The 27,376-nt window shown below is 59.0% G+C and overlaps 1 protein-coding gene across 11 annotated transcripts in view; it reads left to right on the forward strand.

Moving 5' to 3' along the window:
• Positions 1–27,376, forward strand: part of LOC117652954 (CUGBP Elav-like family member 1) — a 199,003-nt gene that overhangs the window by 124,669 nt on the left and 46,958 nt on the right. For all 11 annotated transcript variants that reach the window (XM_034398255.1, XM_034398290.1, XM_034398281.1 and 8 more), the window contains one exon: positions 10,283–10,365. In XM_034398255.1, coding sequence (XP_034254146.1) covers positions 10,283–10,365 — 83 coding nt within the window. The remainder of the gene's footprint in view (positions 1–10,282; positions 10,366–27,376) is intronic.

Below are 27,376 nucleotides of genomic sequence, written 5' to 3' on the forward strand. Positions count from 1 at the left end.
TCCAAAACGGAACATCGGTCAAAGGGGCCCGCCGTGGAGGAGTGGAGGGAGGGAGGGAGAGGGAGAGAGAGCAGAGTATAACCAGCGACGCGGCAAGGTGCACGCCTGCCCTTGGTTCTGCTACACTGGAATCAGGCAAATACATCAACGCGGACTATCATTAATTCAGTCCCATGTCTCTCTACACTCTCGGTGACATGCTTCCCCCCCTCCCTCCCCCCTCTCTCCCTTCCTGCTTTCATCCCTCATATCCATCCACCACCCCCTCTCTCTCGCTCTCTCGCCCTCTCCGCTGGTGCGAGGGAAAGAAAAGGTGGGATGGCTTCTTCTGCCTGCGTGCCGCCAGCAAAGGGTCGCATTGGAGTGGGAATATTCCAGCGGGCATGAAACGTAATGTACCGGTGCGCCGCCCATCCCCCTCGCACAGTGGGCCAGATGACCGGCGGAGGCGGCCAAACCTCCAGACGCGTTGAGCTCAAGAGTCACTAAATGGGACTCGAACCGAACGTGTGACCCCACTAATGGATTCCTCGTTCGGAGAGCAATCCATTGGGTGACCCATCCGTTCGGTTCGAGGCCTGTTAAGCGACTCTGGAGCTCAAAACCCGTCCGTAATTTTGGCCGCCTCTACCGGTCTTCTGGCTCGCAGTACCGGGCCTGCCACCATCCTCTCTCCACCATGACGATATGTGGAAAGCAGGGCGGCGGCGGCCCCCCCCCCGGGGGGGGGGGGGGGGGGAATAAGAGAATGGCGGGGAAATTCATGTGCCGCAAATGGGACTGGCGCTATGAATTGAGGTGTGGTGGGCGGCACACTTGATTTGCTGCCAGAATGGTAATGGTACACGCAATTCGAGCGCCCCAGGGCGTGCGTGTGTGCGTGCCTGTGTGTCACCATGAATAAGAAGAATGGGAGCTAATACTGTCTTCTTTTCCTTATTCGACCCGCCAAAAAAAGCAAAAAAAAGAAAGCTAATGGAAAATCTGCGGCGTGACAATAATAAATATATACAGTGTAGCGATCCGCCCCCACCGGGAGTCGAACCTAAACCTCTTACGGCGTGGATTCAGATGGGAGGTGGCTGGTCTGCCGTCGTCGTAACCCACTGCGCCACGGCGCCACTCCATCCGACCCGTGTGGCGCTGCAGGATGTGTGTGTGTGTGTGTGTGTGTGTGTGTGTGTGTGTGTGTGTGTGTGTGTGTGTGTGGACAGGAGGCTGCACAGCAAGCGAAGGGGCCGCGGAGACGTTGACGTACTCGATCCGATCAGTAACACGTCTTCGCCCTCGGCCGGCTTTTACTCTGATGTATGTGTTCTGTAAACTGTCCCTACCCCGCACTAAATAGACACCCCCTCCCCTCCCCTGGCCCGCAGTACGTGGCCGCTTCTGATGACGCGTGCTGCTGCACACCCCCTCCCCCCCTCCCCATCCCGCGGTGTCGCGACTCAAAGTGACAAAGTGCCTGTTTACTCGTCCGAGACGGAGCTCTAAGTGACGACAACTGCGGCCAGGGTGCTTCCCCCCTCCCCTCTAGCGCGTTTGCGGGGTGGATAACGCAACGAAACCGCGGGAAGTTAACAAGGACTCGCGGTGGCCTCGACGACAGTAACGGGTGAAAAGGCAGCCGCGGAATGGCCCTGCAGCCCCGACGGATGCACTTAGCTCGTCTGGCGCGGCAGCGGCGGGGCACAGTGGGCCAGAAGACCGGTGCAGGCGGAAAAAACTCCAGACGCGTTTTGAGCTCTAGAGTCGCTAAATGGGACTCGAAGCGAACGTGAGACCCCACCAATGGATTGCTCTCCGAACGAGGAATCCACTGGTCGGTTCACACGTTCGGTTCGAGTCGTTTTTGGCGGTTTTCACCAAGGATTTTAAAAGTGCGGGCCTTTTCTTTGGCTTTCCCTCTTGACCGCATCAATCAATCTCGTGCTTTTGTTTGTCTGCCGCCCCGTCCGTCTGTCTGTCTGCTTGTCTGTCTGTCTGCCCGCTCCCTCGCCGTCCGCCTGCCCGCCGTGTTGTAGGAGCATTTAGTGGGCGATCCCTAACCATGGCGAGTGGGATGAAAAGTGGGTCAAACTTTTATTTTCCGCGCCGCCGGAAAACGGCTCATTGGTCTGGATGGAAGCCTCTCAATCTTGCCAACTTTACCATCACACCACTTTCTCCGCGGCCGAAGCCCCGCCACGCCTCGCCACGCCCACCCAAGGGCAATAATTCAATTCCCCCCAAGTTTTAGCTCAATTTATTCCTTTTTCGGAAATTAATTTTCCATTCAGTCACGAAGCCGTCGTTGTTTGCGCGCGCGGTGTGTGTGTGTGTGTGTGTGTGTTGTGTGTGTGTGTGTGTGTGTCAGAGAGAGAGAGAGAGAGAGAGAGCGTTCCTGGGTGTGCGTGTAGGAACTGCAAGTTTCCTCCCGAAAGGATGACGTCTGTATCGCTTGTAATCCGCGAGGTCCTTGCAAGTCTTGCATGTCTGTGTGTGTCTGCGTCTGTGTGTGTCTGTGTGCGTTTGTAACGTACGACTGTTGTGATGCATGACGGGGCAACCTGCTCCGGGCAGACCGCGGCCGGAGCAATAATCTGGCCGTAAATCAGTTTCCCTTCCAGATGAGCACTACCTCTTGCCTCTCTCGCCGCGCCTCTCGCCGCGCCTCTCGCGTCGCGCGCCATATTTCGGGGGATTCCCTCCGCGCAGCCAGCCGCAAACTGCTTCACCCCGTCCGCTGAGCGCCCGCGTCGCCGCGAACCCTCTTTTTATCCTTCAGCCCTCGTCCCCTCCCCCCCTCCCCTCGTCCGCCCTGCCAAGCGCCCGGCGCGGCACACTGGCCCGCCGCGCGGCCGTGGCGCAAGGGTTGCCTATCCCGCACTTCACAGGCGCTCGCCGCCGCACAGCGGCCAGAAGACCGTTGGAGGCGGTCAGAACCCCGGACGCGTTTTCAGCTCCAGAGTCGCTAAATGGTACTCGAACCGAACGTGTCACCCCACCAATGGATTGCTCTCCGAACGAGGAACTCATTGGTGAGGTCACACACTCGGTTATCGAGTACCATTCAGCGACTACACGTCTACAGTTTTGACCGCTTGCGCTGGTCTTCTGGCCCACTGTGCAGCCCCGTAGAGGGTCGGTTTTGGTTTGCACCGCGTGGCTCCGCGTGGCTCCGCGGAGGACAACCACCCCAGCATTGCGGCGCCCCCGTTATGCAACCCGCCGGGCTCACGTTGGCACACGTGCGCGGCCAGCCGGCGGACGCTGAACAGAGCTTCCGTCGCTCTGTCTCTGTCGCACTCCAGGGGCGTCGCGGAGCGGTGCGAGAGAGACAGAACAGCGGCGGCTGGCCGGCGAAGGCGCTCGCCTCGCCTCCCTCGCCGAGACGGAGCCTCACCCGTTGCATAACCTGGCGGGGCGGTGCCCGCAGAGCGGCGGCAGGGTTTGTAGAAATGCATCAAGCTTTAACGGGGACGACGGATAAAAAGAAGGATGGGCAGCCCTCCTTATGATTTATCTCGGGGAATCGTGTTATTACAATGATACGCCGTGGCCGCCGCCCTATCTCGCAGCGTGAAAGGAACTGTCTCGCAGGTAGAGGGATGGTGGCCGGGCGACCTGCGCTGCGAAGCGAATCCGCGCGCTGTTGCGTCGCTCCGTCTCTCTCGCGCCCCTCGGGACCGCACGGGACGCCCCGCGAGTGCGAGAGAGACGGAGCGGCGGAAGGACTGTTCGGCCTGCTGGCGTGCGAGTGCGAGGGGGAAGGGGCGGGAAGGCACTGCGTGGGGTAGGGGTACCCCGATTAGTCGTGCAGCAGGCAGGCAGGCGGGCAGGCGGGACAGACAGGGCTGGCATGCAGAAGGCCAAAGCACTCTCTTCGCGCCGCCGTGCTGCGCGTCAAATTTGCATCAGGCTCTGTCCAACCGGCTCGGAGCGCGCGCACGCGGTGCGTCTCTCTCGCGCTCATGGCGTGCCCCACACAGGTGCGGGAGAGACAGGAGTGGCCGACGAACTGACCGTCGTGTAAAATTGACGCGGCCTCCCGGGCGAACTCTCTGTTCCTCCACCGCGACGCGAGCGACGCGAGCGACGCGAGCACCCACACGTCGGTGTTGGCTTGCCTGTTTGCCGTCCTTGTTAACGATGTTCCTCGCAGTGTATCCTTTGCATCCTCCGCCGCCTCACCTCAGACAACGCCTCTTTGGGCTTTGTCGACGACTGTCCTTTTTTCGCCCCCTTCCTTCCCGGCTGCCGTGTTGCATTTCAGAGACAAGCAAGCCGACGGGGTGCCTGTGTGTGTGCGTGTGTGTGTGTGCCCGCGCGCGTGCGTGCACGTGAAGGGGAAATAAGCCAGGTGTATGAGTGCCTGAGTACGTGTTATGCTTTTTGGAAGCCTGAAAGGATCTGCTGTACTTCGTGCTGGTGTGTGGCATCACTTCGCTTTCCTTTATAAAATTTTCCAGCATGGTTAAAGGTTATTTTTTTCGTCCGTTTTTTTGTCGTTTCTCTCGAACCGGAATGCAAACCCGGAGAAGCAACCCCCGGAAGGCAACCCCGAGAAACGAATCCCAGAAAAGTAATTCAGGGAAAGCAGCCGAGAAAGCAACCCCGGAAAAGCGACTCGGGGAACAGACTGGGGGAACCCACAGCTGTCAAGCCACCTTTGTTCTCTTCCCTATTCTCTCGCTCTCCGCATCACCATCAGTTGCAGCGAACCGTAGAGCAACAACGTCCTGAAAAATTTGACAATTTCGGCTAAAGCCGCGGTGAAACATGTGTGAGGTGAGCGGGGTGACTGAGGTTGCGGCGAGTGGGAGTGTATGTGGGTGTGACGGAGAGGGGAGAGGGAGGAGAGTGAGAGGGAGGGGAGGTGTGAGAAATGTTGTTAAGTTGCCTGGGCCTCCTCCTTGTTGTGGTAAAGTGAGGTGGAGCCGCACCGCCCGACGCGCCGCGCACGCCGCCTGGAAGGAAGAGATGGCAGCTTTCTCTTTGTCTCTCTCTCTCTCCCCTCCTCCTGCCCCGCCACAAACCTCCCTCTTCCTCCTTTCTCTTTCGTTTCGTCGTGACTTTCGGTACGCGGCGGTGATTTGTGCGCGGAAATGTTCGCATGCGTGTGCAATTCTTCAGTAGATGTGCGTGTGTGTGTGTGCGCGCGCGTGTGTGTATGTGAGGTGGGGAAGCAGTGGTGACGTTTCTGATGTGGGAGAAAAAAATACGACGAGTGTGCCGCGTGACTACAGTGCGTTTGCTCACGTGTGGCTCTGGTGTTTGTGTGAGTGTGCGTTAGAGAGAGATGGGAGACCTTGCGGAAAGACAGAGAGAACACGGGAGTGATCGACAAAATGGCGCATACCTCTGGTTCAGGTCTTTTTATTCAATCAGACCACCATAAAAGTATGACCGGCTCGTCAAAATTTTCAGTCGGCCTTTTTGGGTGCAGGTGCGAGCCTATAGCGCGTCTGCGTTCTCTGCGCGGAGTTTGCGTGTTGTGTGTGCGTGAGAGGGAGAGAGAGAGAGAGACGAAAGTTTTGGTCTGCGGTAGGCGTAAGCGCCGCACCTCTCTGACCCGCGAATGTTTTATAGCCATATCGCGGCTACTCCCCCTTGACGCTCTCTCTCTCTCTCTCTCTCTGTCTCCCTCTCTCTCTCTGCCCCCCGCAACACACACGCGCGTGCTCGCCCAGGAAGGGATGGGGCAGTGATTCGCGGCGTGTCGCCCGGAGATGAGTGTGGGCGGTTTGGGGCTTGAGCCCATCATCATCCGTCTCTCTCTCTCTCTCTCTCTCTCTCTCTCTCTCTCTCTCTCTCTCTCTCTCTCTCTCCCCCCCTCACGTGAGATCTCGTGCCCGGCCAGGCAGGTGGCGATTCGTGATTAGTGAAGCACTTAATCAGCTTGCCGGGCTTGGTCCCATCACACGCATGTCAAATCGCGGTGTAGGGACACGAAGCCGTACTGTCGCTTTTTATTGGACTTCGATTACCATCAGCAAAAAAATATAAAAAGTGTCGAGGCCTTCCGAAAATATTTCTTTTGTAAACCTGATTTTTGTGTTTTATGTTTGCGGCACAAGTTTTTTTTTTTCCTGTTACTCCTCGTGCAATTTGCCCACCGGGCGGCGACACTGCGAGCGTGCACCAGGCTGCCTTGTGTGCGGAGAGGCCCCTGGTCCCGGTCCCGGCCGCCCTGCTGCGTCCTTGCAGGCCTCGGGGGGGAAAACTATCATCTGTGATTTTCCGCAAGGATGGAGGAGAAGTCGACACGTGATAGACTCCCCTCCGTTGTCCACACACACACACACACACAAACACACACACACACACACTCACAGAGTATAGGGGGCGAGCCCATTGCTGCCAACTTTGAAATGGATCCGCTTTGTCCAGTGCGCCGGCGCAGCACTGCCACTCGATAGGTCCAACTTTGTCTTCCTCGCGGGAAATTGTTTCGGATTAATTTTTGATCAAGCCGTCTCCGGGGAGTTTAAGGCCGACGCAGCAGCAGGCTGATTCTGGGAAACGGCGGCGCACTTGGCGCTGTCTCTCTCGCACCCCAACGGGACGACCTATGAGTGCGAGAGAGAGACAGCGACGAGCTTCGCTATCAGCCTGCAGAACGGTGCCCTGCCCGCCGCTTTGGCATTCGAGGAACCTCACCCCAATGTAAGTCGGACTCGCGTTTTCACGCATTTCCTGTGCCATCAACGCTTAAAGCCAAGTACTTCACGAAGCATTGTAAGGTGCAAACAATTACGTTTGTCATACGAAAAACGAAGGATTTCCTTTGTGAATCCTGAATTAATTTGCAAGTTTTTGAGAGTGTGGCTCCCCCGGCATCCTTGTTGCGATGCAGATTCTTGCCAATGATGACCGGCCAGCCATTGGCAGGCATCCAGCGACGAAGGCTCGGGCCGAACATGACGGAGCAGCCCCCTTCCGATGCCGATTTCCGCCGTTTTCCTCTCTCTCTCTCTCTCTCTCTCTCTCTCTCTCTCTCTCTCTCTCTCTCTCTCTCTCTCTCTCTCTCTCTCTCTCTCTCGCAATACGGATGGAGCGCCATCGGCGAGTGAGACAAGGCGATAAGGAGACACCGATAGCACGGGCATCGGGGCATCGGCAGCGACGGCCGACAGATGGCCGCGATTTGGCCGGCGGAGCGGTTCGCTGTCTCTCTCGCACTCGTGCCCCGCCCGGGGCGGACCGTGTGGGTGCGAGAGAGACGGACGGGGTGAAGGACGGGATGACGAAAGGGCGCAGAGCGAGCGTGTAATCGTCTTGCTGCGTCAAGCTACACCTGTCCAGAGACGCAGCAGGTGCCCGTTCGCACCATGACTTAAAATTTTAATTTAGCACCTTTGTTTTGCAAATTTTGACTATAACTTTACGAAATTGCTAAAAAAATTTGACATTTTTTTAAGCAGATGATATCTTTATACCTACTTCAAAACATACCTAGAACAATACAAGACGTTTTCATTTCATTCTTCCTGTGTGATTGACACAGTCACAAATTAAAATTTTCCCACAAATTAAAAATTTTGCTGTTTGAAACATCGGCGCTGGCATCTGCCGGTGTCGGCATCCATCTGTGTCTCGTGCGTCTCCAACACTCACTGTGGTGGCGATACACCGCGGAGCCTAGCCCCTGGGGGGGCTGTGTCTGTCTGTCTGCCTGTCTGTCCGCCTGTCTGTCTTCCCGGATGCACTGTCTCAACGTGTCTGTGGCTGCACAGGCGGGTATCTTCCCCGCCGCGCCGCCATCTTCCCAGTGTGCCAGTGCGTGGCCGCGGTCGCCGCGTCGCCTCGGGCGACTGTACAAATTACGGCGTGCCCGGATTCGATTCCCGCCAGCCTTATCTTTTTCGCGTTTACTCGGCGTGACAGGCATGCCGCAGCGCTGCAGCCCCCCGGCCTGAGATTGCGATGGGAGGGTGAAATGAAATAGTCGCCGAGGGTAATTTTGAGGGCGGCGGCAGCCCTTATTCTATTTTATTTTGTGTGCGATTTTATTTTTGAGTCGCGTCGAGGCGGATTGTCTCCGGAGACGGAGGGGCCGACTTGCCGACCTCAAGCCGACGCAGGCTGCTTTTCGGTTAATTAAGGGTCGGCCGGAGGGACGCCTTCTCCTGGCTGGCTGGCTTTCGGTTTTTCTCGTCCGTCGCGCAGACACGGAGCACAGCCAGGGACACCACCATGCCCCCTGCACTCTAAAAGTGCAGATAAAAGTGAAGGTGATAATTCTCTATATTCTCTATATTATGGTGAAAATTCTCTTCTCTATATTATGGTGAAAATTCTCTTCTCTATATTATGGTGAAAATTCTCTATATTATGGTGGTGCAGCTGGCTGTATAACATACCATTGAGAATTCACTGCACCGTATAGATATTTTGACTAATTTCTTTCGTTTCATGGAGAAAATCTTCACCTAATATGGCGGTGCAGCCTTTCACCGTAAGACATTAGGAGTGTGGTTCCCCATTCATCGTTCCGTCGCTCTGTCTTTCTCGCTGCCGTACGGGACGCCTCACGTGTGCGACGGAGACCGGAGCGCCTAAGGATTACAAAATGCGGGAGTGACAAGAAAGTCAAAACGAAAATCTTGAGGGAGAAACCTCTCTTGCTCGCTCATGAGCGAAATGCCTGTTGAAGATATAGTCGTCGCAGACGTCATACGAGATGCGGCCTCCTTAAAACCGGTGTTTCTTCAAGTTACACGGTCGTTCACCATGTCCGCTCTGTGTGTGTGTGTGTGTGTGTGTGTGTGTGTGTGTGTGTGTGTGTGTGTGTGGAACGCGATCCGGGCTGGCACGCGAATAGGGTGCTGCGCTGAGGTGTGCTGAGGGGGATGTCCCGGGACGTCCCTTCGGGTTCCCCTTCCCCCTCCCCCGCCGCTCCTATGGGAACTCCTGCTCCTCCTCCACGACGACGACGACTCGGGCATATCGCGCGCACACACAGTAAAAGGGATGGAAATGTGTTTTCCGGATCATTGATTCACAAAAGTGCAATCTGTCCGCCGTTTTAGAGGCGGAAGCAGGGCGCCAGCCTGGAGGAAGAAGAGAGAGGGGGGGGTGGAGGGAAGAAGTGAGAGGAGGGGAAGGTCACGAGATACTGGTGCTGCCGACCCGCATGATCGAGTTCGGGACCTCCCTTACTCTACCTTTTCCTCGTCCTGCACCCCCTCCCCCCGCGTAGTCCAGACCGGCCCACGCACACTGTACTACCTATAGGCCCGCCCGCCCCGGGGGAAATCTCAAACCAAAAAATTTGCCCACATGGAACTGCGTGGCGCGGGAAGGGTGTGGCTGCGGAGCCGTTCTGCGAAGCTACTCGGCGCGGGGGAACGGCCACTTAGACGGCGTCAAGTCCTCCAATGCGTCCCACAGTGGGCCAGAAGACCGGTGGAGGCGGCCAAAACTCTAGACACGTTTTGAGCTCGAACCGAATGTGTGACCCCGCCAATGAATTCCCCGTTCGGAGAGCAATCCATTGGTGGGGCAACACGTTCGGATCGAGTCTCACTTAGCGACTCTCGAGCTCAAAACGCGTCCGGGGTTTTGGCCGCCTCCACAGGTCTGGCCCACTGTGGGACGGCGACACGGTTCTGACCGAGCGGTTCCTTGGAACTGTCTGAAAGTGGCCGGCACTCGCCGGGACTCGGCCTGATCCGTTTACAAGTTTGGCTTGTCGCCGCGGGCGGCGCTGCAGGCTCATGCCGAGCAGCCGCGCTCTGTCTCTCTCGCACTCGCGGGGTGCTCGGCACCCCCCACGGGGTGCGAGAGAGACGGAGCTACCGAATCAGCATTCGGAAGTCCTTCCTTGTGCAGCGCAGCATCGCCTTAAGGGCGACAGTGCACTGCCTGGCTGCTAAATCCCGATCGAGCCTGCTTTGCCATGCGCCCCCTTGGCGCCCCCACCCCCACCCCCACCCCGCGGCCCGTCCGGACGGCCGGCAAGGAAGGGTGGGCCCCGCTGAGCCTGGTGGGCTCGCGGCCGGGCCGGCCCTCCCTCGAGCCCTCCTGGGCGCAGTGGCATTTAAAACGATATCTGATGCTGCAAGGGCCGCTGCCGCCCCGCCCCGCCCCGCCCCGCCCCGCCCCTCCGAGGGCCGACGCCATCCCTTTCGCGGGGCTGGCCGAGATGGCCGTGGGCCGCAGGGCGGTGGCTGCTCGTGTCCGGAAAATGTATAAAATATGACGCATTGTGCGGCACCAGTGGTCCCCTCGGCCTTACGGGCCTAATGGTACTGCCCCAAACAACAACAACATTAACTCCAGGTATTTTTGCTTGCAGGATGCTGTTTCGTCACGTTCTACACCCGGAAGGCGGCTCTGCAGGCTCAGGACGCCCTCCACAACATCAGGACGCTGGCAGGGGTGAGTTCGATTCCCGGCAGAGTCTCCCGGTTTTTCCCCTTTTCTTTGCGTCGTTTGCCGGTTGCACGAGAGGGCCGCAAGGTGTCGGTCGGGCGGTCCTTTCGTTTTCCACGCTGCGGCCTGCTTGCAAGCCTGCTTGGCTGGCACAGCTGGGGGCCGCAAGGTCGACCGCTAACGATATGCGTGGCCGTCCAATTTTCACCCCACCCCCTCTTGCGCCCCCACCCCCTTTTTCTGGTCCCACCGTCCCACCCCACTGATAGAGTCGGGAAAGGCCGCCGCTACCGGGAGTCGATCCGCGATCCTCGCGGACGAAGCACGCTGTCAGTGACGAGCCGAAATTCGACAGTGTGGGCGGCGCACCGGGCTAAGCGCGCCTTCGCATCCAAGCCGATGGGGCAATTTTGGACGGCAGCCCGTTGTAAGGCAGTGACGCAGCGACGCAGTTTCACCTTACCCTCCATCGAATGTCTCAGCCAGCCCGGCCCGGCCCGGCCCGGCCCACAGTGGGCCAGAAGACCGGCGCAGGCGGCCGGAACTCTAGACGCGTTTTGAGCTCTAGAGTGGCTGAACGGGACTCGAACTGAACGTCTGACCCCACCAATGGGTTCCTCGTTCGGAGAGCAATCCATTGGTGGAGACTCACGTTTGGTTCGAGTCCTGTTTAGTGACTCCGAAGCTTAAAACGCGTGCGGGATTTTGTCCGCCTCCGCCAGTCTTCTGGCCCACTGTGCCCGGCCCGCTCCCTCGCCAACCTCACGTGGGATTCTCTACATAAAAATAAGGCCCTCCTTTTACGATGATTGGCTGAGCCGGCCGCCCCTCCTGGAGCACGTGACGTGCGCCCTGTCTCTCTCTGTCTCTCTCGCACTCGGGGCGCGCCCGGGCGTGCCGTCGGGTGTGCGAGAGAGACAGAGCACAGGCTCGCCACAGGGTGATTCGCGTGGGTTCGCGAGAGAGAATGTATCGATGCGTCAAGCAGTTTTGCCTCAGCCTGCCCTCTATCCTTCTCTCTCCCCCTCTCCTGCACTTTCACTTTCCCTCTCTTATTCTTCACCGCCCTTCACAACTCCCTTCTGCGGAATCTGCCAAAAAACTGGACGATACACCGTGTTTTGACTTTGAAGGGCCTGTGGGGGTGGTCCTTCTTTTTCTCTCTTCCATTTATATTTTAAGCGGCAAAGGGCGCAGAAGTTAGCTCGGTTCAGCAGTGTGGCAGTGAGGCGATACTAGCGACGCCCTTTAACCCCCACCCACACTCTCTCACTCTTTCACACACACACACACACACACACACACGTGCGCGCGGGCCGAGTCGAGCGGGCGCGCCCTCACCCACACACAGACACTTCTGCTGTATGACCTGGCGCCCTTCTGTTCCCGGACAACACCTGTGCGGCTCGCGGCGTCTGCTCCGCCTCCCCTCCCTTCCCCTCCCCCTCCTCTCACCTTCCGTATCACTGCCCGGGCCGGCCGTGCATTTTCCCACCTCCTGCATGTCGTAACAGCCGCCGCTGATATTCCGAAGGGTTCGTGCCGTCGCTCTGTCTGTCTCTCTCGCTCCCTTTCGGGCCGCCCCTCGAGTGCGAGAGAGACGGGGCGACGAGGCAGCGGCGAGCCTTCGCCGGCGTGGAGGGCGGCCCGGGCCACAATGTGCTGAGCGGCGGCCGTGGCGATATACTTGGGTGCGTGAGGGGCACCCCAATGAGAGGCTGACCGGCTAACGGTCATTCCCTCCCCTCCCCCACCCCTTCCCCCTCCCTCCCCTCCCCTCCTCTTCCACACCTCGTTACCGTCCGCGTTGTGTTGCCGCGCTGCCGCCGATGTTGCGGCCCGATAGAGGCGAGAATGCTCCCAAATTAACACGCCGTTGATGCGTTCCGGAAAACGGGCCGGCCGGAGCGGGTGTTCGAAGCCGGGCCGCACAGTGGGCCAGAAGACCTGTGGTGGCGGTCAAAATCCCTGACGCGTTTTTTGGGCTCCAGAGTCGCTGAATCGGACTCGAACCGAACGTGTGACCCGTGGCCCCACCACTGGATTGCTCTCCGAACGAGGAATCCACTGGTAGGGTCACACGTTCGGTTCGAGTCCTTTTCGGCGACACTGGAGCTCAAAACGCGTTTGGAGTTTTGGCCGCCTCCGCCGGTCTTCTGGCCCACCCTGCGAGGGAGGCACGGTTAGAAGTCGTATCGAAGAATGACAATACCAGTGTACTCGTTCCTTTTTTTTCGAAGGGCAATTCGTTGGAAGGGTCGGGTAGGCGGCCCGACGGACTTCCCTATGTTGCCTTCGTCAGTCTGTCTCTCTCGCAGCCACTGGCCGCCCCGCGAGTGCGAGAGAGACGGCGCGTTGCCGTGCGGCCGGCGCTACAAAGTGATTGATAAGTCTGACTGGTTAACGTTTACGGCTCCGCGGTTTGAGGCCCAATTTGCGGCGATGGTCTTCGAGACCTTCGAGGTCGCTCCCGAAGAGTCGCCTCTCTCTCTCTCTCGCACTCGCCGGGCGTCCCGAAGGGGTGCGAGAGAGACCGAGCGGCGAAAGGACTCTCTGGTCGCGAGGCCTGCCTGGGCCTGCCAAGCGTCGGCGGGGAAGCCCTTAAAGTGGAAAAGTGGGCGTGGCCGTGGCGTGCACGGTAATGTCTGTGTTCGCCGGCCTTTTCGGATTTGCAAATACCGCGGCACGCCACCAGTAAAATAAAATTGCGGGGGAGGGGACTAGTATTTGAACCCAGGGCCGTGTCGTTAAGCGGCCTGCATCGATTGAATTGGGCCTGTCGGTCCAACCATGCAAGAGGAGGTCGATGTGTATGAAAGTATCAAACTGGTTGCAATCGAAACATGTTGAAGATACATTTGACTGTGCTCGTGAGTCGTTAAACAGGACTCGAACCGAACGTGTTCCCCGCCAGTGGATTGCTCTCCGAACGAGGAATTCTTTGGTGGGGTCACACGTTTGGTTCTAGTCCTATTTAGCGACTGTGGAGCTCAAAACGCGTTCGGGATTTTGACCACCTCCGCCGGTCTTCTGGCCCACTGTGCAGTGCATGCGGGGTGCGAGTTTGGTTCCCGCCACCAGGAGTCAGGAGAAGCATGTCTGCGTGGCACTCTCCTTTTCCCTTTATTTCCCTCTTTTCCTCTTTTCCCCTCCTATTTTCGCAGTGAGCGCAACAAATGCGAAACGACACGGGGATCCGGCCGCGATGAAACATTCCGTATCTGCGCCCCGGGCTTAACTGCGCCAAGGAATCGGAACGAGACGACTGCAAAAATAAGCATTTGATAAAGGTGGGGGGCGGGGGCGCCGCCTTTGTGTACGGAAGTGGCGCCGCGCGCGTCGCGTTCGATTTTCCTCCCGGTTTCTCCTCTTCCTTATTCTGTTAGTTTTCTATTCCTTTGTTTGGGAAAGGAAAACATTGTGCAGCAGCGGTGGGCGGATCTGCCCAGATCAGCGCAGGGCGCGTGCTTGCAGCGGTGCCTGCCAATACTGTGCAGCGGCGCACAGTGGGCCAGAAGACCGGCGGAGGCGGTCGAAATCCCGGACACGTTTTGGACTCGAGAGTCTCCAGACAGGACTCGAACCGAGCGTGTGACCCCACCAATGAATTGGTCTGCGGACGAGGAATTCGTTGGTGGGGTCACACGTTCGGTTCGAGTCCCATTTAGCGACTCTGGAGCTCAAAACGCATCTAGAGTTTCGGCCGCCTGCGCCGGTGTTGGCGGGATAACCTACTCCCCGGGTTGAGTTAGACCCGTCTTCTGGCGCACCGTGTGGCGGCGCGGGGTATCGCCGGGGCGTGCGCGGGGCGGCGCGCGGGGTAGCGCCGGCGTGTCACTGCGGGGTATCACCGCCTCGATGTGCACCGCGTGCGCGCCGCCCCGTTTTTGCCGGGCCGCTTGGCCGCTTGGCCGGCAGTAAAGGGCCAACCCCGGCCGGCCAAGGGCTGATTCCGACTTGAAGGTCTCTCTCCCTCTCTCGCGCTCACGGGGCGCCCCGTGTGGGTGCGAGGTAGACAGACCCTGTCCGGAACCAGCCCGCTGGAAGGGCCGGCCCTGCAGGACGCGTCGTAAAGTCAGAAATAGATGTGGTCCTAGCCGTGCCGGCCGAGCCCTGCCGGCCGAGCCCTGCCCTTCGGGGCCCTAGGCCGGCCCCTGGCCCTTTGAGGCTGCCTCCAGACTGCCGCGGCCCTGCAGGTTAGCCACCCTCGGGCAGCAACCGCACGCTGTTCGGGATAGCCTTGGAACTTGGGCTGTTTAGGGCTTACATTGCCTTGCCGTTGCCGGCCGCGCCGCCCCGATGCCGTCGGCCGGCCGGGACGAATATTTCTTTTCGATTTACATCCGCCGGCCTCTGCCACTCGTGTGTCGGACAAGGGCCGCCGCTGTCCGGCTGCGCGCAAACTGACACCCCGACGGGCAGCCCCGCCGCCCCGCCCGCCCCACCGGCATCCAGCCCGGCTGACAGTTCCGAGAAAGCGGTTGCTGACGGAAGTCTCCCCCCCCCCCCCCACCCCCACCGACCGCGCCGCGCCCCACACACCCCCGCGTCCTTCTTTGCCTGCTCCGACATTTTCACATTTTGCTGACAAAGCTGGCGCGCTACCCACATCACATCATATCCTCCCTGGAGCCCCCTGGAGCCTGGAGGGGCGGACGGACGTCTAAGCGACTGCACTGCCAATAGCGGAGAAGTGGCGCCAACTGTCCTGGACGACGACACCATCGCCACGACACAGTGGGCCAGAAGACCGGTGGCCGCGGCCGAAACTCTAGACGCGTCTTGAGCACTAGAGTCGCTGAGCTGGACTCGAACCGAGCGTGTGACCACGCCAATGGATTGCTCTCAGAACGAGGAATACATTGGTGGGGTCACACGTTCGGTTCGAGTCGCATTTAGCGACTCTGGAGCTCAAAACGCGTCTAGCGTTTTGGCCGCCGCCACCGGTCTTCTGGCCCACTGTGCGTTACCAACATCACCGCCAGGACGCGACAGCAGCGCCGACTCGCGCCCGAAAGGCTTTCCTAAGTACCAAGTGATTTCCTGTTGGCGGCGCGGCGCCCGCAGGCCGGCCAACATGGCGCCACGCCGCGCCGAGGGAATTTCTCGGCGGAAAGTTGGCAAGGCGCGCTGCAAACAGCGATAGAAAACTTTCACCTCGTTCGGGGCATTTCGCGGCCTGCTGCAATTATTAGGTTAGCGCTGCCGCCGCGGCGCCGCGGAGCCGCCCCCTCGGCCCCCTCGGCCCCGCCACCGGAAAGCCATTATCAAGAGCTGCGGCCTCCGTGGAGAAATCTTAAGCCGCGTGTTAACTCGTGTTTATTCGGTCCCTCATGGGCCGCGCCCGCCGCGCCCAGATGAGCGTTCTCCTTCTTGCCTCCCCCGCGACCGCCGGCGAAGGGGAGGGGAGGGAAGGGGTGGAGGGGAGGGGGTTGGGACATCGTCCCCGATCGGATAGTGGAGAAGGTAAGCAGAGAAACGCCGCGTCTGAAGCGGGGGACGAGTCTCTTTCTCTCTCTCTCTCTCTCTCTCTCTCTCTCTCTCTCTCTCTCTCTCTCTCTCTCTCTCTCTCTCTCTCTCTCTCTCCCTCCCTCTCTCTCCGGCGGAAGGAGGGAGAGGGACACCGGAGGGCGCTCGGCCCGTGGAGACGGGGAGACGCGTGCCCACAGATGCGGAGCAAGCGAAGCAAGCCCCATTCGGTTCAGTGGCTGTCCGCGAAATACGTGTGGAGCCACAGGGGCATGGGGCGGCCTGCCGGGCGAGAGGGGGTTGGGGGGGGGAGGAGGGCGCGGCGCGACCGGGGTGAGGGGCGGGTAGGCGAAAGCCGACAACTTTGCCGGTACAAGTTTCCGGCGAAACTTGCAGTAGTGCCGTATTTCATAAGAGGGGCCGGCAGCGGCACGCCAACGCAAAGAGGGGGGGGGGGGGGGAATGGCGTGCGGACAGGTTGCCACGCGAGGCGCCTTCTTCGAACACGAGGTTGACACGGGATAATTGAGATATGCGAGACGCTGGCCCAGCGGGCAGCGGCGGCGCCCGTATTGTTGCAGGGCGCTAAGCCGCGGCAAGCCTTTTCCGGGCCAAGCACTCGTTAAGTTTCTCATGTTTCCTGTTTTGTTTTTAGCAGATGACACCGTGCTAAAGCAAAAGCAAGAAAATTTCACCTGTTGGGGGTCATTTGCGGCCTGCTCAATATTGTTAGGCGGCGCGCCCCCTCGGCCCCCTCGGCCCTGCCCCGGAAAGCCATTATCAAGAGCTGCGGCCTCCGTGGAGAAATCTTAAGCCGCGTGTTAACTCGTGTTTATTCGGTCCCTCATGGGCCGCGCCCGCCGCGCCCAGATGAGCGTTCTCCTTCTTGCCTCCCCGCGACCGCCGGCGAAGGGGAGGGGAGAGGGGGAAGGGTGGAGGGAAGGGGTGGTTGGGACATCGTCCCCGATCGGATAGTGGAGAAGGTAAGCAGAAAACGCCGCTCTGAACGGGCGACGAGTCTCTTTCTCCTCTTCTCGTCTCTCTCGGGTCTCTCTCTCTCTCCTCTACTCGCCTCTCTCGCTGTCGCTCTCCTCGTCTCTCCGGCGAGGAGAGGGGACACCGAGGGCGCTCGGCCCGTGGAGACGGGGAGCGCGTGCCCAGCAGATGCGGAGCAAGCGAAGCAAGCCCCATTCGGTTCAGTGGCTGTCCGCGAAATACGTGTGGAGCCACAGGGGCATGGGGCGGCCGCCGGCGAGATTGGGGGGGGAGGAGGGCGCGGCGCGACCGGGGTGAGGGGGGTAGGCGAAAGCCGACAACTTTGCCGGTACAAGTTTCCGGCGAAACTTGCAGTAGTGCCGTATTTCATAAGAGGGGCCGGCAGCGGCACGCCAACGCAAGAGGGGGGGGGGGGGGGGGGATGGCGTGCGGACAGGTTGCCACGCGAGGCGCTTCTTCGAACACGAGGTTGACACGGGATAATTGAGATATGCGAGAGGCTGGCCCAGCGGGCAGCGACGGCGCCCGTATTGTTGCAGGGCGCTAAGCCGCGGTAAGCCTTTCCCCCGGCCAAGAGCACTCGTTAAGTTTCTCATGTTTCCTGTTTTGTTTTTTTGACGTGTGCATGGGAGCTCCTCTCAGACTGTGGCTGCACCGACCGTGAGGCCCGGAAGACGTTCCCGTCCCTTCGGGCATTCGGCCCTTCAGGTGCGAGACCAGGCGTCGCTCAGTCTCTGTCGCACTCGTGGGGCGGCCCGCGGTGGTGCGAGAGAGACAGCCGGCCGGCCAGTCCGGGGAGATGGGGCACCTTAGCCGGCCGGCGGAACGCCCCGACTCTTTTGTGGAGCCTCCACAAAAATGCGGCGGCCGGCCAACGGCGGGCCAAAGGGGCCTGTCCACGCTTCAGCGGGCCTAGCGGGCTCCGCGCTCCGTCTCCCTCGCCCGCACGGGGCGGCCCGCAGCGGTGCGAGAGAGACAGCGAGACGACGGTCCGCAAGCGTCCCGCAGAGGGACTCCAGCAATGGCGAGCGTTGTACAGCACAAAGTGAAGGCGAGAGCGGATGGGTCGTGGCGGGGCGGGGCGGGGCGGAGGTCCAGAACGACAAAAAGGAGAAGAAATTAAGGAGTCCCGACCCCAGCCTCGGCTCTTTGCGCGCGGTAGTGCCGTGAAGGGGAAGGGGGGGTAATAGACCATCGCGCAGAATGTCACCCCACCCCATTCACTGGAACGGACTCGGACGCCACGGCGCGGCACGGCGCGGCACGCCACGGCACGGCTCAAGGAATTCTTGTAGTAATTTGGCGGGGCCGGTCTGGAGTCCACTCGCCCGGTCCGTGCCGTGGACAGGCCGCATTATGGAGCCCTCCAAGGCCCTCCAGTGGTCCTCCAGCCGCGCTCCAGCCCGCTCCAGCCGCATCGGGACGCGGCCGCGCGGCCACGACGCGGCTCGACCCACGGTCTATCTACACGAGAGCGCAGCCGCTGTCCCTCAGTCCCAGGGTCGCTTCTTCTCAGATTACAGGCAGAGCCGCTTTTTACACGGACCAAAAAATTTGCTGCTTACTTCGATATTTCCGTCCGTGTTGACAACTTTACAACCACGCTCACCCCACCTCTTTTTGTTTTCGGCCTCGGCCAGAGCCGAAAGAAGTTCTACGAGGCCTGCTTTGCCTCGTGAGGCAGACGCCGTGGCGGGTAGGCCTCGCGGGGACAGGAGTGGCCACGGGACTGCCTACCTCGCAGGCGCTCCCACCCGCCCGAATTGACAGCTGGAGCTAGGTGCTCCGTTCTCTTTCCCTCTCTCTCTCTCTCTCTCTCTCTCTCTTCTCTCTCTCTCTCTCTCTCTCTCTCTCTCCTCTCTTCTCTCTCTCTCCGTGTGACGTAACACGTGCGCAGAGTGGGCGTGTCGGATTTGCCTCATTAAGAGACTCCATGGAAGCGGGCAAAGCGAACGACCGTTTGCCCTAATTTGGCTTTGGCTCGCCCCGCACTGGCTCCGGTAGACTGAGAGACGTTTTTGTTGCTCTGTCTCTCTTGCGCTCATGGGCGCCCCCTGTGGGTGCAAGAGAGACAGAGCGACGAACACGACTCTCGGAATAGGTCTGCAGGCTCCAGGTTCCAGCGCAGTCCTCCGGTGTCGAGACTCCAGCGCCTGCCGCCAGGTGGGTAGGACCACGATCCCCCCCCCTCTCTCTGTGGGTGTGAGAAAGACAGCCGGCGTTCCTACAGGGGAGGACCAATTACCTTGGCTCGCTGTTGTCGTTGGTAAGTGCAGAGAAATATTCGCCCAGGCCGGCCACGGGTCACAGGATTCTAATTGCACAGCCTGATACTCGCCCTGGAAAATCGGAAAATTGCAGCGTTTTCTTGGAGAGTACCGAACAGACCTGTCCGGTCTCTCTCGCGCCAATGCGGCGCGGTTCGCGAGAGCGAGAGAGACGGAGATACGAGTGTGGGGCTGCTTTTGATCATCAAGGAGCCCGGGCGGGGCGAGGCGAGGCCAGCGGAGCGAGCTAGACATACGGGAGTGATACTTATTGCTGGTTGTTGCGAGAGACAAATAAAAGGAATGGCCTCATTTCGGCTTCATCATCGCCACGTGCTCCAGGTGCACGCCGGCCAGAGTCGTAGACAGGGAAGGGGAGGGGGAAGGGGGGCACCCTCAACCTCAAAACCTCAACCAGCATCACGGAACGCGACAAAAAGTCCCCGAGCTTCGGCCTTCTTTCCTCCCCTTTTTCCCGGGGCCTTGTTACGCCACTGATGGTCCTTGGCACGGCACTGGGAGGACACCGGACTCGGACCGAATGTGTTCCTTTGAATCGGCGTCGTTTTATTGCAGGCTTCAGTTCGTTTTTTTTTTTAAATTGGAGGTGGCGGGTGCACATTGACATTAGGAGACCAAAAATGGTTTGCGCCGAAGAGCGGGTTCTTTTACCTTCTTCGTCTCGTGACCCTTAAATTGCTTCTAAATGTCACCGCGACTCCCAAGTATTTTTCCGCGACCCCTTACCCTCAGGTTGATAACCGCTGTTAATCCTCGTGGTCGAATCAAAGCAAAAGATCAGCCTTCCTTTTAGTGTTGTTTTTTCGGAAGGGAAAGGGGGTTGCCCAAGATATTTCAAAGCTTTAAATTGCATCCCTCTGTTAGCGGAAGTGTTTCTCTGTCTGCTCCCGTGGCGTATGTGTTCGTCCTCGCCAGAAAGGGTTGCCCCCTCCCCCCCCCTTTCCAGACCCTCCGTCAGCGCCAACGAACATGAATATTTATTCACGACGGTTATCCTGCCATCTTCATCCGGTGCGGCCGGATTAACCTCAGACAAACACCGGCAGGGTTGTTTATTTTCACTCGAGTCGCGTTGTTTAGTTGTTTATCTTCCCACCCGGGGCGCTGCGGGGCGCTGCGGGGCGCGAGACCCCCAAGGTGGTGATTACGATTGGTTGCCAGGCTTGTCCGTCCGCCTGCAATGCCACGGCAGTGCGGTGGCCTTGCCCCGCGGTCTCCCTTCAACGACTCATCTCATTAATTTATTGAGATAGCGAGTCACATGCAAACACACTTCCTCGTACTGTCACAAAAATTTTCATAAAATCTCAAAAAACTTGATGGGGACGAAATTGCCTAATTTTCATGAGTTTTCAACAGGTAAGTACAAAAAAACTTTTAAAAAAACGGAAAAAAGCCGACAGAGCCACGCACTTTGCGGAAGTTCCCAATTTGTTTTTAACAGTGTTCCTGCTTCCCTCCCGCGCGCCTCCCCGCTTTTTGTTGTTGTTGCTTTTTCTTCTGCCCTATCAGGGAGGGGCAATTAGCCGAACGTTTTGCTCAAGTTGGGCGGAAACGACGCGTCGCGGAATCTCTCGCCGAGGTTTTGCTCGCATTTCGCGGCGGGCTCTCTCTCTCTCGCACTCACGGGGCGTCCCGCTCGGGTGCGAGAGAGACAGAGCCACGCTGGCCGCGGCGGCCGGGCGGCACGCGAGCTTATATTCATTTCCAGACCCGCCCTTCTTGCGGTGTGCAGGGCAGGGCGGGGCTACAGGCAGGGCCCAGGACCCTCCGTGTTGTTTTGCGACACCTTCCGGTCGAGGGCGCGCGCATCGCACTTCGCGGAGGAGAGGCAGCACAAGGACAACAATAGTCGTTAGGGAACGGAGGATGCGCATGGAGCAAGGACACACACACACGCATTTTGTTGGCCCTGCTCTAGCCCGCTCTCAGCTTGAAACCACACCATCTCGACACGACCAGATTAGTTAGTCAGTCTGCTCAAAAAATTTAAAAATAGTCGTCTGTACCATCGAAAACATATGAAACAGCTGCCTAATATGTGTTTCCAAGTGAACTGGAGAGCCAGGGCCGGCAAAAGGTGACTGATGAGGAGGGCCTGCTGGAAGTGGGGCACCTCGACAACTTTCCTGCGAATCGGCAGGTTCTCCAGCGGAACAAAGTTGAGCCTGAAAATCAACAAACGCCGCGTGTAGTCGAGCCGACCGATGTTGTTTACGCGTTGTGCGAAAACACGAACCGCGACGCCAGTGCCGGGGTTCGACTACCGGCGGCGGCGGCGGCCCGGCGAGCGTTTTCTGCTTGTTCTGCTCCACACACGCACGTGCAAGGCACGTGCATCCCCCCGGGCTGTCATTAGCTATTGTGCGAGGGGCGGAATGTGGAGCAGAATGTGATAAAATGTGTGTGTGTGTGTCGGAAGCGGCGGCGGTGGTGGCGGTGGCCCGGGGGGGCTGCAGGGGGCCCGGCGTGTTGCCTTTCCATAACGAGAAGTAAACAGCCACTCCGAGTGCCTCACCGCAGCCGCACTGCCTCGCAGCCTCTGCCTCGCGCAGCCTTAGCCTTGTCAGGTCGCCCGCCAACCGAGCAAGCCGCCAAGGCGCCATGCCGACCCCCCCCCCCTCTCTCTCAAAACTCTTCTTTTCATCGTCATTGTTGTTATCCTCGCCGTCTGCATCGGTTTTGGCGACGGGGTGCATTCGCCCGGCCGCCCCCGGCCGCGGTCCTTTGATGCTGCACAAAGTAACGCCGGCCAATCTGTTTACCCGGGTAATTAGCACTGTTTTCTCAGAAGGAGAGGCCAGCCTGAAAAACGAGAGAGAGAGAGAGGGGGGGGGCAACCCGGAGAAGCCATCCCTTTAAGAGAGAGTGCAACCCAGAGAGGCCAGCCAGAAGAGGAAGAGACAAGCTGACAGGAGAGAGAGAGAGAGAGACAGACAGACAGACACAGACAGACAGACAGACAGATAGATAGTAGAGAGCGAGATAGAGAGGGGGGGGGAGAGAGAGGAGCCCGGAAGGGAAATGAGAGGAAAGAGAGCGCGTCCCAGGTCGCCGTCAAGGCCCGCAGAGGGTTCGAATTTTCGCGGGAGATTCCTCGGGGAAGCCTCCCACGCCACGGCTTGCGGTCCAGGACGCGATGCTGCGCGGTGTCTCGGACACGCGCGGCGATGTCGCGGACCGCCAGGACTTGGCTTCCTGGGCCCTGGGCGCCCTGGGCTTGGCGAGGCGGCGCGGCGGCGCGGCGCAACACACACCGTGGCGCCACCTGTTGGCAGCGCCGCGCACTACGCCGCCGTCAGCTGGCCGCCGGGGGGAGGGGGAGGGGGAGGGGTGGGACTCGCCGGGTGGTCTGCCTCGGCCGCCCCGGCCGGGCCGCCCCGGCAGCCGCATCGCCAACGCGAACCCTCTAGCCGCGCCGGGGGGGTTGTGTTTCACAGTGGCGTACAGTCACCTCAGCGCAGGGCCGGGGTTTAGTCTACTTTTGCAGGCGGTTAACAAAAAAAAACGCAAATCTCGCGTCAAAATGTCAACAAACCGATGAAACGTGTTGCTGACTTTGCTGAGATTCCCTCAATGTGCCGGTACTCGGGTCTAACTTTTTGTACCGCGCCTCGGGAACCCCTTGGCCTTACTTAATTTTGGAGCACCGGCCGAGCAGCATCATTGCTGACTGGTCAAAAATATTTAAATTCGCTCCTGCAGCGAAGCACGTCTATGGACGTTTTAACTGTTAACTGGAGCTGTTAAACTCTAAGCTTCAGCAAACTCTTCGTTCTTCAAACAAACTTCTTTTTATCAATCTTGGTGCTTATTTTCTGCGACTGTGCGCCCCGCGATGCATGTCGTCCGATATCGATCTTCGATACATCGACCGCCGTTTCGCGTCACGTGTCGTGTTCCTTTCTTATTACTAATTCTGCGCGGGGCGATGCCCCTTCCGCTTCCCTTTGAAATGAGGGAGCTACACCGCGCGCCGTCCCTCTCGCTCTCGAGTGGACGGTCCGCGAGGGAGCGACAAGGACAGCTGTCGCCACGTGGATGGCTCTTGACCGAGCTCTTGACTCCTTTTACGTATGCAGGCCTCTCTCGAATGCAGGGGCAGGCCAAGTCAGTCGGGTCACGTGAGGAGCATGGGTTGAAATGCGCGTCCCAAAATCCGTCACTTGGGAACAGCCGTCTCACTTCCTCTCTCTCAGTCTCCACCTCTGTCTTCCCGCTGGCTGGCCGGGTCGCTTCCTGGGGGCTTTCCGCTCCAGGACGCTGTGCTACTTTGAGCAGAACCTTGTCGGAGCGAAACCCTAAGTGGGTCACGGTAGTTTCGGAATCGAAGAGGTGGACGTAGGTTTTCTTCGTATTCATAAGGTTTTTCTTGGTATTTTACAACAACAACTTTGTTTTTAAATACATTTTTCGTCGTCTTATGCGTGAACTGTGGGTTCAGATACGCCACAGAATTTTAAGAGACCTCGTCAAACTAGTTGCAAGTTTCCGAGTGATCGCTGTTGGACTTATGATTTGGATGCTCCGATTTTGACTAATTTAGGGAGTCAATAATGCCCCTGAGCGGCGCTATTAAATGCAAATGGGGCCCGGAATGGGGGCTCGCGCGTGTCTGCCAGGTCGAGGCAGCTCGGGGCTGCAACAACTTATTCATGCAGGTGACATTAGGACGACCCCTCCAGGAAACTTGGAGGAAGCACACCGCCAAAATCAAGTCCGAAATAGTCGGGCCAGAGTAACTTTCCCGGCGTTTCCACGACACAGCAACCCGGCTCGATGCAGCTGCAAACATAAATGTTGTTCGTTCTTGGAACGCCGCGTTTTTTTTCCGTTTGCGCTGGGAGACTGCTATTCAAACACGGTACGTCGGTCAAAGAGTCGAGAAACACACTCACGCGGACTCACTAACACAGACGCGGGCCACGCGCACTCGGCGCGTTTGGGACACTGCGAGGCCGAGGTTGTCCCAAGTCACGCCAGAAAATTCAAGTAAAAGGTAGGAAAACGAAATCACGTGGCTTTGATGTCGGCGCCAGACTGATTCACTTCGTCGCTCTGTCTCTGTCGCACCCGTGGGGGGCCCAGGGGGCTGCAAGAGAGACAGAGGGACGCATGGTTGACTATCCGCAGATAAGTTTTCAACGTCGGATCTGTAGAGATTGAGGGTTAACAAATATCGATATCGTTTCAGCCGAATCAAATCGTGCTCTCTCGTACTGATTTTTTGTCTAATAACGTATTTATAAAGCGTATATGCATTTTTGTTTGTTTTAGAAACATAATTATCAATTCCGTCATCACAAATCTGTTAAGCTTCTTGACGAAATTCTATTAGTGCGCACAAACGTCAATGAAATTGGGAAAATCCTCGCGTAATAGGGTCACCGATTTCATAATTGACCGAAGGCTCTTAGGAATCCTTTTTTTAAAGCCCCGAGGCCGAAGCATAATCAGGCGTGCATTATGGAAGCCAGTCTAGTCTGCCCCTTACGTCATCGACGAATAGGATGTCGGAATATTTAGAGGCATCCCCTGCGTCAATGGATATGGATAAAATGGGTGAAGGAGAGACGGCGAAACTGACCATGCTCTGCCAGACGGCGTTCCTGGCAAGCAGCCGGCACGACCGGTCAGCCCTGCCTGGGAACTTCTCTCTAAAATTCGATTCCTGACGCAACTCGCCCCGTTTCCGAGTTAAGTTTTCCGCCCCTTGTCTTAACTCGCGGACAATCGGCTGCCGAGGATGCCGCGCAGACCCCCAGCGCGCCAATGCTGTTTGCCATACCGGCGGGGTCCCGCATCGCGTCATGTGGGCGGCGGAGAGAGCCACGTCGGCACACGGGACCTGCCGTGAGTGCGAGAGAGACAGACCGACCACTCTTTAGTGCGCAGCCGCCCGAATCGCAACTCGCTGAGTAAATTTGGGATCACACGAGACAGCCTCGCACCCCTCGCCCGAATGGTTCTTTCCTGGTAGTCCCGCTGCGTTTTTGGCGGGAAGATTAATTCGAGCGGGGCCGTGTGGAGAGGGGCGCCGTTTAGGTGCCAAAGAGAGCAGGGCGAGTCACTCTGGCGCATTGTCGCCGAGTTCAGGGGCCCCTCAGTGGTAAAGACCGGTGGAGGCCGCCCAACTCAGACGCGCCTTTAGATCCACCGGGCCCTAATGATTAACGCGAACCGATTTTGGGGAAGATCAATGGACTGTCTCCGACGAGGAACATGGGGCCGTTCACCCAATGCCGATGCAGGGCGAGTCAGTGCTGGAATATTGTCGCCGAGGTTTAGGGCCGCTCAGTGGTCCAGAAGACCGGTGGAGGCGGCCGAAACTCTAGACGCGGTTTGAGCTCCAGGGCCGCTAAATGGCGAACTCGAACCGAACGTGTGACCCCATCAATGGACTGCTCTCCGAACGAGGAATCCATTGGTGGGGTCACACGTTCGGTTCGAGTGTCACTTAGCGACTCTGGAGCTCAAAACGCGTCTTGAGTTCTGGGCCCGGCACCTGTCTTCTGGCCCACTGTACACCGCTCAGCCGCGGAGCGATGACGTCATCGCTTCTGCACGGCCCCTCCGCCCCACAGGCTGCAGCCCGCGCGGGGCGTTGACACAGGTGTGATCGGCAGCCCGATGGGCAGCCCGATGGGCAGCCCGGGGGAAGGGATTTCTAGTGGCGTGTCGCTGCGGCAACCCTTTCCCGATCGCAGAGTGCATGGCGTTCGGCCACGTCACGCCCGTCAAGCCCCGCCACGCCCCGCCACGCCCCGCCACGCCCGACACCCATCGGCTATTTATAAGACTTGACGGGCGGGGCGGGCGGGGCGGCGTGGCCGTGCGTGGCTCAGATTGTTCGCTGACCAATGGCACGAGCGGAGAGCAGCGCCCCGCCGCCGCACAGTGGGCCAGAAGACCGGTGGAGGCGGTCGAAATCGCGGACGCGTTTTGAGCTCCAGAGTCGCTAAACAGGATTCGAACCGAACGTGTGACCCCACCAATGGAGCTCTCAGAACGAGCGAGGAATCCATTGGTGGGTGACACGTTCGGTGGATTACGAGAACAACACTTCACCGGAAGTTGCTTCCGGCTTCACCTGCACGCGCCATTTTTCATACAGTATCCGCCTCGGTTTTTCGGGAGCGGCTATCTGCAGACTGATTCCGAGAGGCGGTGTCGTCGCCCCGTCTCTCTCGCACCCCTACGGGCAGCCCATGAGCGAGAGAGAGACAGAGCAACGTGAGCGACGCTCGGAATCAGTCTGCTACGTGAAAGACGGCTGCTAATTCGCGTCGCGTCGCGTCCACTGTTTGGCCACCAACCTGGCGGCTGTTGGAGGGGGAGGGGTACAGAGTGAGCGGCTTCAACGCGAGGCGATAGAAAACCAACGTGATTTGTCTGCTTTTTGTACTCAAAGTCTCTACAGTGTTCCTTGTATTCCGCCGACGTCACATGCTACTTGGTGGAGGGGGAAGGGGCTCACTCCCCGCCCCCTCACTCCGCTGCCCAGCGGTTCCGAAAGAGTCTTCTTTTCGTCGCTCTGTCTCTCTCGCACCCTCACGGGCCGCCCCTTGCGTGCGAGAGAGACAGAGCGACGGAGCGACCCCTCGGCATCGGCCTGACGGCCCCCATTTCACGGGCCGTGACCGTCCCCGATGGACTGACTACAGTCGATACCGCCGTTGGAGAGTTTACGGCAGGCGGCCGGCCGCTGCGCCACTGGAAACTCCGCCAATCGCTCGCACCGCGGAGGAAATATCACAATTAAGGCTCAGGAACAGGGACTTTCGGGACGAGGTAGACACGCCCGCCGTGCACTGGAGCGCGCTGCAGGCCGGTTGCCTACCCGCTCGTTCGCAGGCGCTACCCACGGCGGACGCATCTCGCTGCCTCTCTCTCTCTCCCTCTTTCCGATCTTATATTTTTGTAAGCGCGCGTTTGTGTGTGTGTGTGTGTGTGTGTGTGTGTGTGTGTGTCCGGCCCGCTTCGGCGGCGCTTCACATTGACCCTATTTCTCAAAGTTTACGCCCCGGTCCCCGACGACAAATGGCCCCTCTCGCAGTGCCGTACCGTACACTGGAAGGGGAGGGGGCAAGGGGAGGGGGGCTGCAAATCCAGTCGAGTCCATTCGCGGCGCGACGTAACGCCGTTCGGTTCATCGCGTTGCCATCCGATTCGCCGGGCCGCTTTTACGATTCGTTTGGTGTGTGGCCGACGCGGGGGAAGGGGGAGGGGGGAGCAGGGGGAAGGGGAAGGGGTGGAAGGGGATG

Source organism: Thrips palmi, unplaced genomic scaffold (assembly GCF_012932325.1).
Source record: "Thrips palmi isolate BJ-2018 unplaced genomic scaffold, TpBJ-2018v1 HiC_scaffold_10, whole genome shotgun sequence".
Lineage (NCBI taxonomy): Eukaryota > Metazoa > Arthropoda > Insecta > Thysanoptera > Thripidae > Thrips > Thrips palmi.